The sequence below is a fragment of the Brachyistius frenatus genome, unplaced genomic scaffold, assembly GCF_029030835.1.
Source record: "Brachyistius frenatus isolate BFR_SWC_R1_liver_20210118 unplaced genomic scaffold, ASM2903083v1 Contig_322, whole genome shotgun sequence".
Classification (NCBI taxonomy): domain Eukaryota; kingdom Metazoa; phylum Chordata; class Actinopteri; family Embiotocidae; genus Brachyistius; species Brachyistius frenatus.
In genome coordinates, this window is record NW_027210921.1 from 184,987 (window position 1) to 202,521 (window position 17,535).

The 17,535-nt window shown below is 43.2% G+C and overlaps 1 protein-coding gene across 1 annotated transcript; it reads left to right on the top strand.

Annotated features, from left to right (window-relative positions):
• On the top strand, window positions 1-13,452 carry LOC138635683 (SUN domain-containing ossification factor-like). Its single transcript, XM_069723279.1, has 24 exons — window positions 1-232; window positions 2,954-3,068; window positions 3,376-3,495; window positions 3,795-4,009; window positions 4,153-4,257; window positions 4,378-4,519; window positions 4,608-4,725; window positions 4,811-4,935; window positions 5,030-5,097; window positions 5,204-5,311; window positions 5,536-5,641; window positions 6,119-6,139; window positions 6,563-6,618; window positions 7,286-7,368; window positions 7,627-7,692; window positions 7,801-7,866; window positions 8,054-8,144; window positions 8,995-10,341; window positions 10,454-10,541; window positions 11,423-11,527; window positions 11,851-12,008; window positions 12,344-12,435; window positions 12,574-12,629; window positions 12,747-13,452. Exons 1-24 carry the CDS (start codon window positions 168-170, stop codon window positions 13,203-13,205), a joined length of 3,975 nt encoding a protein of 1,324 aa, XP_069579380.1. The 5' UTR covers window positions 1-167; the 3' UTR covers window positions 13,206-13,452.
• Window positions 13,453-17,535: the final 4,083 nt, after the last annotated feature.

Consider the following 17,535-nt stretch of genomic DNA (forward strand, 5'->3'; position numbering starts at 1 on the left):
GCGAGCAGCCGGTTGTGGGCGGGTGACAGCGGTTAGCATCACACTTCGCCCCGTGAAGCTGCGGCCAACGAGTTTAACAGGAAAACAAAACAACAACAACCACCGACTGAAAGGATAAAACACGTTTCTTTGCGTGCGGCGAGGATGTCTGTCCCGGCGGGGAAGGGATGAAGATGACGCCGCTGTTGTGGCGGAGCGTGTCGGTGTGGCTGTGTGTGACCGCGGTCTGCTGGTGAGTTGGTTCAACGTTGTCCCATCTAAGAGCGGTGTCCTGGTGTCCTGGTGTCCCGGTGTCCCGGTGTCGTTGGCACACGATTGAATGTGGAAAAAAAAAAAAAAACACCAAACGTGTCCGGTTAACATCACAAACGGTTAAAACAACAACAACAACAACAAAAAAAAAACGTTACGACGCGTCAGCTAGCTGGCGTTGACGTGAAGCTGTGATGTGGCAGCTGGCGGACTTGTGACTTGTGACTTGTCGTCGGTGTTACGAGTCGCTTCACCACGAACCCAGCAAGGCTAGCCGGTAAACAAATAGTCCTTCAGTTAAGTTATACGGTCGCTACCCTCGTGACGTTTTACCGACTGTTTAAAATCGACCGTATTAAGTTCGTCACGTCTGTAAACACCAGCTGTCTAACACTGAGTTTTAGCCTTTACAAGGAGACACGTGACCAACGCAGTAATAAAGACCCCCCACACCAGGTGGTGACTTCTGACTGCCGTGACCCACCCCGTCCCGTCCCGTCCCCGACGGTGTAGCCGGACGAGCTCACGGATTTGGTTCGTCATCTTTTGACAGGATTACAGGCCTGTGACGTCACTCAGATGGGTTGTTTGATCTGTGCAAATCTGACGCAACACGGTGAAGCCCGCAGAGAGAGATTATGTTGGATGATTACCGGCCGGAGCCACGATGTTAGAGGACAGTAACAAAACATAACACTGCTGTACTTCACATGGAGGGAGGGGGGGGGGGGTATGACGCAATATATTGCTGAGATATGTGCTGGTGATGTTGGCATGGCCTACTTTTTGCTCTCGCTCATTTAAAGTGAAGCCGAGCGGTAGTACTTTAAGGCTTTTTAACATTTCATAGTCTGGACACAGTGTATGTAAGTGAGAAGTGAAGAAGTCTGGAGTAATGTGTGAGAGTTGCTGGACATTTTCACAACCTCGTGGTCATTTTCCTTAATTGTTGCTCTCCAACAGTGATGGCGAGTGTTTAATGTGAGAAATCCAACTACCATCTGAGATTTTGCCGTGCTTGTCCTGTCCCGATCTCTTCAATTTATCTAATTGTCCTAGACCATTTCACTTGACCCGCTCATCGTCAGCTGGACTGTTATTAGAGCTTTTTACTTCAACGTGATGCACTGCTTTGATTTGTCAAATGCTGGATGAGCCAAAAAGAGACAATCCTGTCACGTGCGTTTCAACACATTTCCAAACATCCATATCAAACAGATCACGACGCTGTACGTCACAGTGTCAGTTACTTCTTTTACTTTTAATTCAAACCTTTTCAGTGATTGAAATGATAATCACCAGGTGGGTGAGATCATACTGTGTGTCATGTCGTCTTATCAGATCCCCGGATCACTTGTCAGAGGCGTTTCTCCAGGACAGTCAGATGACAGTGGACACGTGGACATGTCACATGAGCTTTGCCCTTGTGGGAGACGTGTTTTGTCCATTTAATTTGTTGCAGTAGTGGATGGCTCACGTCTTCTTATCAAGAGAGTTTTGTTGAGTCAGTTATATTGTCAAAAAAAAAAGCCAGATAGCCAATTCATCATGAAACATAGACCTATTTGTTACACAAAAATATCCTGCAACTATGCTGAGACCTAGCATGTCTTAACTCTTTAATTGTGACGCGAACTGCTTCAATGCTTTGTCTAGAACCAGTCAGTCAATTATTTAGCCGGTCATTCATCAACACCACTCTCGCTCCTTCGGGAATCACATTATGGCTGCTGACTTTCAATTTCAAAACAAGCGTTCGCTGAAGTGTTTGTCACTAGTCTACAGTAACCTCAAGTCAGATTAACACAACAGTTAATCCATCCAGGCCCGGGGCCAAGTAAAGTACCTGACCTCGCATCCAGAATAATAATCCAGGTAATGCTCTGGATTGTGGACAAGTCACTGTTGGAGTAAACAGTACTATGACATTTGTTCAATTAGTTAAAGCCTTGTTACAGCTGGTTGTAGTTGTTTTCCTGCCAGGAGTGGAGACAGACACTGTGAACCTTACTCTGGCATGGCCACCCAAAACAAACTGGTCATTAAAACAAAACAAAAATCAGGATTTTAATGTACAGTCTGTAAACGTTTCAACACCCTTGGATTTTCATTTTAAAGGTGAAAAGAAGTAAGTACAATCCTTGTAGTGAGCAAACATTAAAGGAAGAGCCTTTTGTCCTGTCCAGATTTAGTCTTGACTTCCACAATTATACTTTTAATAACATTTCTAACACTAGAAATTACAAACTTGAAAACCCACTGCCTGAGACAATGAAAACTAAAAACCAGAAGCCTCGGATGCCCTGAATGGAGCTTAATAGGATATAAATAACACTTTAAAAGTCTGACAGATGTTTCATGTTTATTTTCAAAGGGGCCACAGTCAGGCTGTGCCCTATCCAGCTCGTTTGAGGCGTGTCTCCTGACTTCCATTACACTCCCTAACTCTGCATACAGATAAGATACATTGTTTGTTGTTGTAAGGCCACCTGGACTCTCTCAGTGTGTCACACTGCGACTTCGGACTGCAGCGTGCTGCGTCTGACTCACTGCCTTCAAAATAAAATGTTTAGTTTGCTTGATTCGATAGTTTATTAATTCCTTTGGACATTTTCTTTAACACATTACAGGGTGACCCTTACTTAGACAAATTTACTAATGTTGTGTTATGACTCCGATCATCTTCACCTTTGTCTTACAGGTACCCCAGATGCCATGTTGGTTGTACGGAGTTGCAGCAAGAGGCCCAGCGCGCCGTGTCCTCGCAGGACGTCAGTTCAGAGGAGGACTCGGGGGAACCGCTTCATCATCACAAGGTAGCATCGGTTGTATAATACTATACCCCGACCTACCTCACGCCTCAGAGGTTGCTGCAGGAAATAACTCATGACGACACACCTCACTGTATATCTTTGTGCTTTTTCAACCACACAGGGAACCTCTTAATGTGCTGGATATGTATCAGATTAACAACAATTTTACAACACTATTTGAATAATAGCTCATTTGGATTTGAGGGTGTTTTGGATTCTGTGACTGAACTGTCACTTTTGTCAGTGAGTATATTTATATATATATATATATATATATGTGTGTGTGCGTGTGTGTGTGTGTTTTTTCTAGGTTGAGGAAAGCTCGGTCTTACCTGCCCAGCCCTTATCTGAAAATGAACAACTGATAGAAGATGATGGGCAAAAAGAGGAGCAGATGACACGAGAGGTGGACCACAAACAATATGCAGAGGTAGAGTAAAGATGTAGCCTTTATGTGAATTGAAAATACTACAGGGATACTTCTTTTCAAAGACATGTTTAAGATACGATTTCTTCAGGTTTTACTGTTTGGTTTCCTCCAGAGCAGCGCAGCAGTTCCAAACCAGGACAAGCAGTCGTAATTGCCATACCGTGCAGTTCTTTTTATCCATTGTTCCTGGAACATTTTAAGCTTTAAGTGTTTCACTGATCAGTCCAGCTCTGCTTAATGGGTCAGGCCATTTTATCATTTCACTCAACAGCTCAAATATCTCTCTGCTTATCCATCAGGCCTTTGAAGAGGGGGAGCCCGCTGCAGAGGTCAAACTGGAGGAGGACAAAGGAATTTCTGAACCTGAGCAAATCTCTGAATATCAACATCCTGAAAGCTCCTTCACTCCAGATCAGGACTCCCTGCTGTCTTCCCCTGACTCAGCGTCTGTTATTTCTGCTGAGAATACAGACGACCACACCATCCTTACCCTTCAAGACAACATCCTAAACGGGCAAGCTGCTGTTACCTCAAATCTCTCTGAAGATATTTGTCTGTGGTTTATTACAGCTGCTCTGTCAGTAACATGTAAAAATACCAACAGGAAACGAGACATGAGATATGTTTGATAGGTCAAATGTATTGTGTTCGTTTCAGTGTTTCGGATGATGCATCTGATGTAGCTGCACCTGAGGTCATCGATTCTGACCTGCCTCCAGCTGACTGTGAAGAACAAGAGGACAACCCGTATGACAGTGAAAGGTAGGTACAGCCTTGTACCCTCAAACAATATCAAAATAACTCTCTTCGCTGTGAGACCGCCCACCCCAGAATGTGGTTCAAGTTCAATTTTAAAACACAATTCTTGTTTTGTGACCACAGCAGCCCTCCAGTGGTTGTGGAGAACACTTCCAATGCTCACACCGCAGGTACTAAAACCCACGCTGACCCTGCTCTCGGTTCTCCGGCCGGTCTCAGCACACAGCATGTGGAAACCAACACGTCGCACATGCTGGAAGAGCAGGTAAGGAAAAGGGAAGATGTGCGGTGTGAGCTATTTTGGCTTCCAGAGAAAGTGTCCCAGCTTCTGGTTTTCTCATTATCTTCCACAGGCCTTGAGCTCCCCTGCCACCATAGACACAGATTCCAGCGTGAGCAGCAAAGACCCGGAGGACATCCCCACTTTTGATGAGTGGAAGCGGAAGATGATGGAGGTGGAGAAGGAGAAGAGTAAGATTACCTTCATCAAGTTGTGTTCTGACATATTTTGTGTCTGTCAAATCATAATGATTCTAAATCTTCTTCTCTCCTATAGCTCTGTCTACTCACACTTCTAGCAACGGTGGTTCTCATCCAGTGAAGAAGGTGCAGAAGAACTTCAATAACTACGCCTCAGTGGAGTGCGGAGCCAAGATACTTGGCGCTAACTTAGAGGCTAAGGTATGCTACACTTTCCATGCACGCTACAGAAAATACTGCCTCTCCTGTTGGATATTAACACAGTGAATAATACAAACTTAATTTTTCCATGCAGAGCACTTCTGCTATATTGAAAGAGAACATGGACTTGTACATGCTAAACCCCTGCAGTAACAAAATCTGGTATGTAGTGTTGGTGCATCTCCTGCTTTCTATCCACCAATGAGACCATTTCTTTTCACCTCTGTCTGAATCCTATTTCTCTCTGTTCTTCTTCTCTGTTGTTCAGGTTCATTATTGAGCTCTGTGAGCCCATCCAGGTGAAGCAGTTGGACATTGCTAATTTTGAGCTCTTCTCTTCGACTCCCAAAGACTTTCTGGTCTCTATTAGTGATAGGTATGCACTGCAGCTACGAAGTTAATATGGTTTAGTTCCAGTTACCACGTGAATTATCTTTTACAAGAATTAGATTGTCTGAAACTGAAGGCAAACTCGTGTTTGTATTAGTTTTGAACGATCACACCTGTCTTGTTTAGTCTCTCTGTCACTCAGCTGTAATCACAAACTTCCAGACGTCCCTATCACTAAACTGACTGTGTTGTATAAATGTACTCCTGCAGATACCCAACAAATAAGTGGCTCAAGCTGGGAACCTTTCACGCCAGGGATGAACGCACAGTTCAGAGCTTCCCATTGGATGAGCATCTTTATGCTAAATATGTGAAGGTGAGTACAATATTTGTTTTCATTTGTCCCACTACATCAGTCTTTATTTTCTGCTGAAGTAGTGAAGATTAGTTGTAATCTGCCATTACAGGTAAATGGTTATTATTTATCAAGCAGGGTATTTTCTGTATATTTTCCATTTGAATCTATTTGAATAGGAATTTTGTCTCCTTCACTTTTATTTTGTTGCTGTTCATCACATTGACGGGGTCATTCTGGCCCGCAGAGTGACTATTGTAAGGCTGTCCTGTACAAATTATTGTCCTTGTCTCCAGTGTTGATCATTTTGTAAGGTCTTCTAAATAAAACCACTAGACAAATGTCTAGAACTTAGCCAGGTCGCTTTGGAAACTCTTTCTGAGTCTCAGGGACGGTGGCATCATTCAGAATAAAACCTGCACGCTCTCTTCAGTCCTGTTGTGAATTTATGCTGACATTCCTTAATTCCTCTCTTTTCTTCTTTTTCTCTTGCTTCAGATGTTCACCAAGTACATAAAGGTTAGCATGCCCTTCTTGTAGTGCTCTGTGGTCGAGTGAACTCAGTAGTTAACATGGAGGGAAATGTGTGTTGTGATCAACATCTAACGGAGTCCGATCTAACGTGCTATTCTGCTTCTTGTAACCATTATAACTTCAAGACAGTTTAATATCATATTATGAATTTTATAATACTCACCTGCTGTCATTCAAATTATCAAACATATTCTGTCAGATGATTGAATTTGTAATACACCGAGATATTTTTCCGATTTACTCACACTGTAACTCGCTGCCAGTCTCTCCAGGGTTTCATTCCACTGTATTGATTTTACAAATGAATTAATTCAATGCTTTGCTGTTTGTTAATATCCTAACCACTGCTGAAAGTGTTGATTTGTGTGGTTTCTAACGCAGCAATACATTTTACTTTTTACTTTTCAGGTAGAGCTGGTCTCTCACTTTGGTTCTGAACATTTCTGTCCCCTTAGTCTCATAAGGTACGTAACAAAATAAGGCAATGAAACACGCGCTTAACACGCAGCGTAACATATCACGCATTACCAGCTTTCACTTTTGAAGCTGTAAAATAGGAAAAGAGACACCTTTTTTATGGAACAAATGTTCCTGTGGTTGCACATGTTCACTGTTTTTATGATCTATTTGTTGTATCCTGCAATAGCTCTTGTAATATTATATGATATTTGGCTGGTGTTAATAGTTATTCAGCTCAACCATACCACTTGCTTCACTATCAAGCTTTGGTTTGGAGCAGATTGATCTTAGCTGTTAGCAGCTTTATTTCCCAGTTCTGCAAAATGGCAAAAAAAAAAAAAAAAAAAAAGAAGATAAATCTGGTTTACAGTTTCACATAAAGGAGAAGCAGAAAATATTGACTGTAATAGTTATTTGCAAAGTAAGTCTGAAACTATATGGTTCCTGTTATTTATTTGTATTTTTTATTTATATTTCTGGTGCAAGTTCCAGGTGCCACATTAAAAGAAATTAAACACTCGTCTGATGTTTAAACATTCTCATATTGAGAAGGAAGTTCTCTCCGGGATGACCTGTGTGTGAACAGTCTTTAAGATGCTGGAAAAGAGAGATTAGTTTTCACACGACTGTGGTTATAGAATGATTTGGATGCTTTTTTTTTTTTTTTGTCAGGGTGTTTGGAACCAGCATGGTGGAAGAGTACGAGGAGATCGCTGAGCCCTCGGAGAGACCAGATGATCAGGATGATGACTTGGGTGAGAACTAAGCACTTCATACTTTTTGTTGGTAAAATACAGGCAGTGGAGCTTCTCTCTTCTGCTCTTAGATACACTCAAATTGCTTTTTGAAATTCTCCCATTAATTTGTGCATTCAGACATTTGTTTAAGCTCAGTGTACCAAACCTAAAGTGGTTTATCGTCACCTGTTCGTGGCCTTTTAATGTTTTGTTGAGAGATTAATGTGATTTATTGCATCTGTATGGAAGCTTTGAATGTGTTAATACTCCCTGCAGATTATCCCTCTGGATTTGCACCCGGTGAAGTCAAGTTATCCAACAATCTGATTGGATCAGCAAAAGGTAAGCTGGGCTTGAATGAATTTCTATGGCATTAAGATGAGTATGTTTATCTCAAACTGGGATTATAGTATTAACCTGTGACTCTGGTGTTTTCATTTTCTCCCTCAGATGCCATTTTGAACATGGTAAATAATATTGCTGTCAATGTTCTTGGGGGAAGCCCAGAGATGCAAGGTATGGACCACAACACAACTATTTATCATGACTGCATACAAACCTACTTCTCTTTTCTTATTGTGCTTTCTAAACCTAAAGGCTTTGCCTTTTCAATCTTACACACAGTCCACCGATGTTGTTTGATAACTTGTGTTATAATTTGTGCAGCTGATCATTGATAATGTTTCCTATCCATGTTTTCAAGGCAACATTTCATCCCAAGAAGTGAACGTGACTGAGCCGTCACAACAGCTTGAAACCACGACAACAACTACCACTACAGACCTTACTACAGTGTGAGTACCTGTACCTATTGCACACCTACGGTACCCATAGTGCAACTCAACATCCAGCAGTTTGGTGAGACACTTGTGCACTCTTGTGCTAGAAGTAGCTCATGTAGTTTTGAGCTGCTACCCTCAAGCAGAGCTGAGAGTTAGTGCTACGGGGATCTGAATCTCTCTTCATTCTAACTCGTACAATTGCAGATTAGTTTCATTTTCAAACTTGCTTATGATGCTGTTATGAAGAGATTTTCAATATTTCCCTATTAGCCACAAAAGGCTTTTTACCCATGTATGCACCAGTACTCTCCAAGACCTATAATGTGATTTGAATGTGTAAAGTCGGTGGGATTCCCCTTTAATCTCACTGATAATGTTTGAGTGTCTGTCAACCAAGTTGGAGTTGAACAAACATGTCAGATATGTATAGGTAGATATATATATATATATATATAAGGGGTTCAGGTGTTACAGTCTATGTGTATGTAGAGTGAAATTGGCCCCCTCCTCAGAGACCCCTGTGCCAGAGTGTATGTAGACTGAAGTAGATGAGCTTTTCAGTGCTTTTTGTCTGTGGTGACTTTAACATTGTCACCATATGGGGAGGCTGTGGCAGGTTACACACTAATCATAATGTTGGCAGTGTGATCCCCGGGTCCACATGCTGAAGTGTCCTTGGCCAAAACACTGAACCCCAAGTTGCTCCGTGGCAGCTTTGCCACTATTGATGTGTGAAAATGTCTGTGTGTGAACGGGAGGCAAACTGTAAAGACCACCAAAGTGATATAGGCTATGTAAGTGAAGACAATTCCCCTCCTTTACTGTATGTAATATGTGCTGCATTGTGCTTCTCTCTTGCTAGTCCTGACACTGAAGATGGGCAGATTTCCCCGGACTCTGATATCCCTGAAACTGTAGCCCCCTCCTCAGAGACCCCTGTGCCGGAGACACCTACCGCTGATAGCAGCGAACAAGAGCTCCCCCCAGTGGAGGAAAAAATAGTCACTCCTTTAGAGAAAGATGAGGATGAACATATCAGCTCTACAATCACTCTTCTGGACAAGGAGGAGGAGTTGGACGAAGACAGAGAGAAGAGGGATCATCATGAGCGACAAAAGGAAAGCCTGAACTACTGCCCTCTGTTTCCTTCTCTTTCCATGTCATGCTCTTGTGCAGCTTCCCTCCAGGAGTATCTGCTGCAGCAATGTTCAGCCTTACTTTCCAAAGAGAGGAAATGCCAAACGACAGACAGAAAGCAATTGATTTCTTCCCCCCAGATGCCCGCTTGGCACCTCTCTCTGCCCCCCTTTGCCTGCCCTGAACCTCAGCCGCGCCACAGTGAGGTACATCAGCTTCGTGAAAAAGAACAAGCTTCTGAGCCGGAGCCAGAAAGTGAAGCCACCGCATCAGAAGCACCGCAGCCTCTCGGGAACACGGAAGAATCCGAACCTCCTCTGCTGGAGCCCAGTCAAACCTCGAACCTCCCTGTACCCGGTGCCGCCGATTCATCCTCTGCCAAACCTACCCCTATTGTGGAAACGCCACAGCTGTCTTCTGAGGAGCCAGCGAAGGAGCCGGGGCCAGAGGAGAGCCAGGATGTGCTGACGGAGAAGAAGCACACTGAGCCTTCAGCCTCTCTCAGCAGCTCTACATATGTGAAACCCATTGTCAGTCCCTCGGTGGACGATGCATCACTGGCACCCACAGAAGAGAAGCCTAACATCGACGTCTCTCTGGAAACAAATGTCCTCATCCAAACCCAAGATAAGACAGATCTGTCTCCAGCTCTCATGCCTACCTCCTCCCCTCATTTAGAGCACCACCCTGACCCAACAGTTGTACATGAAAGCAGCGCTGCTTCCACCGAAGTGTCCCTCCCTGCTCCAAACGCTGTCCCAGAACCTGAGCCCTCTGCCGGTCATGCGACAATCACAGATACTAAATTGGACGATCTCGTAGAAGACGTCTCTACATCTTTAGGTGTCAACGGTCAGCTGCCTCTCACCCCTTCGCCGACACCTTCTTCGCCCGCCTTACCCTCCCTCTCAGACATCTATGCAGAGCCCCCATACGGCACGGAGCAGAACGGGACCCCGGTGCACAGCTCCAGCCAGAAGGAGTCCGTGTTCATGAGACTCAACAACCGCATCAAAGCCCTGGAGATGAACATGTCGCTCAGTGGGCGCTACCTGGAGCAGCTCAGCCAGAGGTGAGGAACGGTGGCACGCAACAGCAGCACAATAAAAGCAGCAAGAGATCGTTCTTTGTTTATGAACTGTGGTGAGAATGACCGTAAAAGTTCTACCATCTTTTACCTCAAGGTACCGAAAGCAGATGGAGGAGATGCAGAAGGCTTTCAACAAAACCATCATCAAACTCCAGAACACCTCCAGAATAGCACAGGAGCAGGTGAGCAGGAACCAGACAGCTGTAGGAGATGCTTTTTGTCTAATTTAGAGATAGCTGACCCCAAAACATTTCATATATGTATTCAGAATGCACTTCAAATTCTTGCAATCCTGAGTGTGAAATAGCCAACGATTGGAGCTGCTGCTTCCAAATTTCAGATGTATTTTTCCAAAAGCTCTCTACTACGATTCAAACTGCACCGATCAGTGTTTTACATTAGCAATGGCTCAAATGTTTACATGTAATATGAAAAGTTGCACAGAAAATCGTCCGGAAATAATTGTCATTGGTTTATTCCCGGAAGTCTTTCATCTTTTGACCAAAAAGTTCTGCTATGAAATGCAAATACATTGTTTATAAAAAAAAGAAACGTACCATCTTCATGGGCGTTTTACGGAGATTGACAGGAAATGTGATGGAAGAGAGCAAGAGGTATGACATGCAGCAAAGGTCCAGCCATCTGGGACCTCGAGCAGGGACTGGCTGCTCAGGACATATGTTCCTACAGGATGTGTGTGCCTGTCACCGGTCTAGCAAAAAGATTTTTAATTGTTCATACAAAGTTCTGTGTAATGTCAGCCCTATGTTAGAGACGAGGCAGAAATTTGCTGTAAAATGTCAAAAAAAAAGTGACACACGGAGAAGCAGCTAGCGTCACTGGAAAGGTCAGGTTGTGCTGTTTTATTTGACATGTGCTGCACCTCGCTGCCATGAACAGAAGGGATGTGAATTCTGATGCACTGTGCGGCTAAATGTTGTACCTTTTTTTTTTATTATTTTTTATAATATTTCTACAGAATAGCTTTACATGGCATTTCAGCGCCGTGAGTCTGTGTGGTTGGTTATTTAATATTTCAGTTGTTGTCCTTTTGCTCCCATAGGACCAACGCCAGACTGAATCCATTCAGTTGCTGCAGGGCCAGCTGGAGAACATGACTCAGCTGGTTCTCAACCTGTCTGTCAGAGTCAGCCAGCTGCAGAACGAGGTAGATCCAACACTGCAGGCACAAAGCCTTCATCTGTAATCAGTGTTTTTCTCTGCCTGATACCAAACTGAATACATTTAGTCTTTTCCCAGAACTAAGTCATTAGGATGTACTGGTACTTTTGCCCACCAGGTTCTGACGCATCAGGAGAAATTCTTATGCTACCATGAGCTTTAATACTTAACCTGAATTCAAAAAAAAAAAATACATGAATCACAGTGTGTTTTAAAGAGAAGTATTTTAGTCAGAGTACTTTTCTGTTTCACATCAGACATTGCTTCTGTTCTGCTCTTAAGCTTTGTAACGGATGCTCTGTGTTGCAGGTGTCAGACAGGCAGAATTACTTGCTGCTGTCCCTCGTGTTGTGTTTGTGTCTCGGCCTTCTGCTGTGTGCCAACTACTGCCGGATCTCCGCTATTCCTCCAACCTCTGAACCGGAGCCACCTATACCCAAGAGCTACACCTACTGCTGCCCTGAAAGGTCAAAAACACGACTACAGTCCAGTGTTACACCTTAAAATAAAAAAAAAAAAAAAATGAAACAGATTAGATTTATTAATGTCACATGATGGTGAAGAGAAAGTTAGTGGAAATGGGAGGTGTGGAGAAGCACTTGAAACGGGCGTTACGGCTAATGGGCAGAGGTCGCGGTTCCTTGAATGGCTTCTACTCATTAAGCCAGTTTATCGATACAATTATTCACCAAGAACATCGCAGCTGGAAACTTAAGTGATCACACATCCGTGACTGATGTCTTAATAAAGGCGCTGCATGCAGTCTTCTCTCTCAACCATTACTGTGCTGTTTCCTTAATAGGCAGTTCTCTTCCTGTGATGAGACGGGCTTGAAGAGGAGTGCATCCTATCCACTCATCCACTCCGAGTCATTCCAGTTAGCCACCACTGAAGGTAAGCTTGTAAGCACATAAAGAACTGGTTGAATGTTTTTCTTTTCTTTTCGTATACACGTGTCGTATGAACTAATTAATTCCGAATTAAAGCCCTGACTCAACTCGGTAGAAATTCACCCCATTCTTTGGCTAACAGGCCCAGAAATGCTGCACTCAGAGGAGATACAGAGTCTTTGTCCAGCAAACAGAAAGGTGTGTAAAATATACATTTCAAATACTTGCATGTTGTCACATGCTGCCAGGATTAAAATGAGCCTCGTGCTTCTCCCCCCCCCCCGGCTCTTTCATACCCGACCTTTTCCCTCACAGAAAAGACGCCGTAAGATGAAACCCGCGGAGAAGATGGAGACTCCGAAGCCCTCCTTTCATGCTGCTCCAGAACTGTGTAACGGAGCTGCCATATGTAACGGTGTGCCCTTCATCGCAACCCCCACGCCCTTCGCAAAAAGGTTACTTCAGCCTAGCTTCAGAGACTCGCCGTCAGAGGGCAGCTCCGAGGGATCTTCTCATTCAGACGACCCCTCTTTCTGCGGCATCGCCACAGCCTGCCCCCGGATCTGCGATGGCCTCCCGACACCCAAGACCCGGGCGGAGAAACGGGCTTTAAGACGCAGGCGCCTTAAGCCAAGCTGTGCGGTGGTGGATTTTCTTCACGCTCCTCGGAGGGTCAAGAGTGAACCTTTGCCTATTTCTGTCATAGAGGACATCATGAACAGGAAAACGGAGCCAAGCTCCGGGACATTTGTGGCGTTGTCGGGTCCTGTCTAAATTGAAACGAGACAAATGCTCCACTCCTTCTCACTGACTGCTAAACTCTTTCTAAAAGAGGATGGCTGTTCATTTCTGTAGCCAGAGGCAGCTTTAAACTTCTACAGGAGACAATCCATTTGCTCCTGCTGTTCATTTTGTTTTCCTTTCATGTTCACTGTTCAGTTCCTGTCAGACATTTATATTTGTTATCCTTCAATTCAAAGAAATGTCTTCCAGCTTTCCATTAAAGCTTCTCTCTTGTGAATACAGTGTGTAACTCTGGACACTATTAACTGAACAAACTTTTATTGTTTAGAAGCAGCGCAGATGTGAACACAAATTCACAACCGACTGTGCTTTTGTGAAGTAATTCCCATCTTTTGAAAGGTCTTTCTCAATTTTCTACCTGCATTCAAATGGACCTTTAACTAAACCTGACAGGAGGTCAAAGAATATTTGCTTCAGCCAATTGCCCTTTCAAAATAAAAGGATAGACGCACAGGAAACAACATCAAAACATTTGGGAATATCCTTTTTGGAAGTGTAAAGATAGAGCAACAAAATGGAAACACAAATGCTGTTATGGTTATGTTTAATTCTGTCGACCTTCGAAACTATTTTCACACACACAACATGAAGTATTGTGACCGTTAAGGGGGAAAAAAAACAAAAAAAAACCCGGCGGTGTGCCTTATTTCCACCACAGAGCATTGTATTAGAGATCAGAGCCCACACTTGCACAATTAAGCAGTAATAAGAACATTTCATTCCTGCTCTTAATACCACCCCTTTTCCTCAATTCGCCGCATTGTTGAGTAATCCCTGAATCAACCACAGTCGTGGAAATGTACACGATGTTTACTAAAAAAAAAAAAAAAAAAAAGACTTGGAAAAGTAGCTGAAATGACCTTATTAGGTTAGAGGATCTTACAGTTGGTTTCACACGTTTTATATTGGCACTGACATTCAGATATTCTGATGTGATTGGCTTGAGTGGTTTTGCACTGATTCTCCTGCTCAATGGCTCATTTTGCAAATTCTATCAACCTTTAAAAAAGGTAAAACTGTTCCAGATGAAACTACGCAGCTAATGAAGCCGGAAGAAAACATTGCACGCACGCTCTTGCAGGTGGACAACACCCTTCCTATAACTAAGTAACAAAAGCACCAGAAAACGCGCACATTTATATGAAATCCCGCACGATCGTTGTCAATTTATTCAAAGCATAGCAGTTTTATTAAAAAAAAAAAAAAAAAAATTAATAAATAAACGCAACAATTTCACAAAGATGTGTATGTAACGGAAAATTGAATCCGAGGCGCATTATATAAGTGATTATTCGCTCTGCCCAGCAGGGGGCGGTGTAATCTTCGCGTATTACCTGCACTATCCCGGCTGACGTTTGATCTATAGTCACAATCATTTTCCGTGTTGGCGAGTCATCGCTCAGGATGAAAGTAAATTAGTTCCGAGGGCTACTGCTGCTCTCCACCACGCCAACTCATTTGCCTCCGCCGCTGCAAAGCCAGCGAGAGCGCCGTGCTTCATGATCGTGTTTGTGTTACCGGTATTACATGTCACATGTTAAAGACTCCGAAACGAGGAATACTCGGGGCCAAACGTGCTCACTGTTCAGTGGCGCATCAACGGAGAACAGAGCACCGTGCAGACAACGTGTTTGAAGGGCAGGCTCGTTTGATGCGGGTCCCCAACCGAAAGCATTTATCGTATGGCTCCATCTGTGGGCTTTTTTTTTTTTTTTTTCCAAGTCGAAAAACTGGATTATTTACTTTTCCGCACACCGTCTCTCTCTCTCTCTCTCTCTCTCTCTCTCTCTCTCTCTCTCTCTCTCTCTCTGTGGTGGATGTGAGAAATTAGGTTAAAACCTCTTTATTTATCTGACCTGGTTGGGCAGCAGGAGCCTTTCAGAGATAAGCGTGCCTGATGCTCTTTTTTTTCTCTCTCTCTCCTTCATTTTGATAACAGAATTCCTAGGTTTCTCTTTGCACTGCCTCGTCCCAAAGATTATCTGTAAATGCAGGGCTTGCAATCCTCTTTTCCCGGGCACTCGGGTTTTATCCGAGGTCTGCTATAAACTGGATATTCTCTGCATGCTGTTGCATATCTGTGCTTTTATGTTTTGTTTTTTTTGGTATACAGGTGTCTGCTCTGTGCTCACTGCTGGAAGAAATTAAAGTCCCGTCTCCGGAGAGAAATTATTTCCACACTCTTTAACTTGTGAGCGGTGAACACTCATTTGGAGCTGCAGGCGTCAGCAGCACCCTGGAGGTTGTTGGGGGGGGGTGCCTTGCTCAAGGGCTCTTCAGCCATGGATGGTTTTCCCAGCTAGTATGATGAATCAAGTTGGCAATCCTTCGGTCACGGTTTTCAACGTACACTAGCTTTCCATACAACGTGTTCATGGAGCAAATGTGCAGGTGTATGTTTAATTCAGCCTCTGACTGAAATCCACTTCATCCAGGATTCCAATTAAGGTCCCGTGCTACTTTCTCTGTTCTGATTAGGATTTTAAGATATATATATATATATATATAAAAAGACAAAACAAAACAAAGAACTGGCCATCATCTTTCCCAAGTTTTTATTGATCTTAACATTAAATTCCTCAATGGGAGGTGCCAAGGAGGACTTTGGGAGTGCTGTGGCTTCCACTTGGATAGCCAATAGCTCCTTGGTTTGTTGATACTTTTTTTTTTAATATGTGAACATTATCGTGTATAATTTGAAACATATATGAATACATAATTAAAACATTTTTGGACCCCCAAAAAACAAACAAATAAAAAAATACACCTAAAGCCAACACAGGTGACCTGATTTGCATTTTTAACTTTTGACCTCATTTCCACTTCCTGTTTGTAATTGTTTGGTGACGTAGCCGAAGCAGGTTTGCGCTCATGGATATATATATATTTTTTTCTCCGTAAACTCCCGCATGTTGAGACTGGATGGAGGTAAAAAAAAATAATAATAACAATAAAAAATAAATAAATAAATAAAAAACTGGAAACGAGAGTGACAGTGAACCGAACGGAGCTCCTGCAGGTGATGCCATTAGATCTCAAGAGGTGGTATTCACTGACTAGGACCAAGAAAAGCTGGACGGAGATGAGGAAGCGGAGCAGCCCGCCCGCGGTACCTGCGGAGGAGGCCGGCATAGCCGTATATGTTAGCCATCATTCCCGGGCGAACTCAGGACGGCTTCCTAACGAGGCTGGTAGTCTGCGTTTATGTTCATCATGCAGGCTACAGATGACAAACAGCCATCAACTCGCCAGCAGGAGCTCACAGAAGCATGTGTTTGTTGTTTCAAAAGGAGAGATGGGATAGTTTATTACCAAAATATATTGACACTCCTACTCGTTTGTATTTTTCATTTATTGAATCCATCCAGCTAAATAGTTGTCTGACAAGAAAACGTCATAGAGCCTATTGTTAGACGTCACCCAGGCCCGGGGGAGGTCCCACAAACGAGCCGTTTTGTTTTTAGTGATGCAAATATTAGTTATGTAAAAACAACTCAGGTGAAGCGATATATACTGAATATATTAATCTATACTGTCAAAACGGTATCAATAAATACATTTATGGCTTATTAAGTGATTCCACCTGTTCTTTAATTTTATATTAATCAGACTCTCCACCAGGGGACACCCCAATACCTTTGCCACAGTCTGAACCCTGACTTCATCCTGCTATTTCAGCTGCTCTCCTTTCTCCTCTATTCTTTGTATGTCTGTGATGTAACTCTAGCTTTCTACAGCCCCAGGATAAACACTGTTTTTTTTTTGTTCTCCTGAATTTGCGTCATCCCAAATTAATTTACCAGTATCTGCACTTAATCACATCAGTTATATTTCTTTGCAAATTCAAACCATCTAAAATTCCCCGAAAATAACGTCTGATGATGTCACCAGGCTTGTCTTGTTTTGTGGTTGGAGACTACAAAACTGGACTCATAGGGGCAGCGAAAGAGGAGGGCATGTAGCAGACATGAGGGGATAAATTACACTGAGAGTCGTTGGAGCCTTTATTGTATCTCAGCCCTGGCAGCTTCTTTGATTTTTACCATTCTGTTTTTTTATGGCTCTTGTGACTCCCCCAAGTCTGGAAACCCCTTGCTAAATTATGGGAGTATCCTATTAAATGATACAAATATGATTTTCTTGTGACACAAAATGATCCATTTACACTTTGCCCTAACATGTTATTTGTATTTGGATGTCCTGGCTCATAAGGAACAAAAACGCATGTTAATTCAAGGTTTAAATGCAGCAGAAAGCACATGGATCAGAATCTGATCAGATCTTCCAGACCACTTGTGAT

What these genes read in the sequence shown, in the direction of transcription:
- LOC138635683 (XM_069723279.1), top strand. Translation starts at nt 168, where the DNA reads ATGAAGATGACGCCGCTGTTGTGGCGGAGCGTGTCGGTGTGGCTGTGT. An exon ending in TGATCAGGATGATGACTTGG is followed by an intron (nt 7,369 to 7,626) that starts GTGAGAACTAAG and finishes TACTCCCTGCAG; the next exon opens with ATTATCCCTCTGGATTTGCA. An exon ending in CCAGTTAGCCACCACTGAAG is followed by an intron (nt 12,436 to 12,573) that starts GTAAGCTTGTAA and finishes TTTGGCTAACAG; the next exon opens with GCCCAGAAATGCTGCACTCA.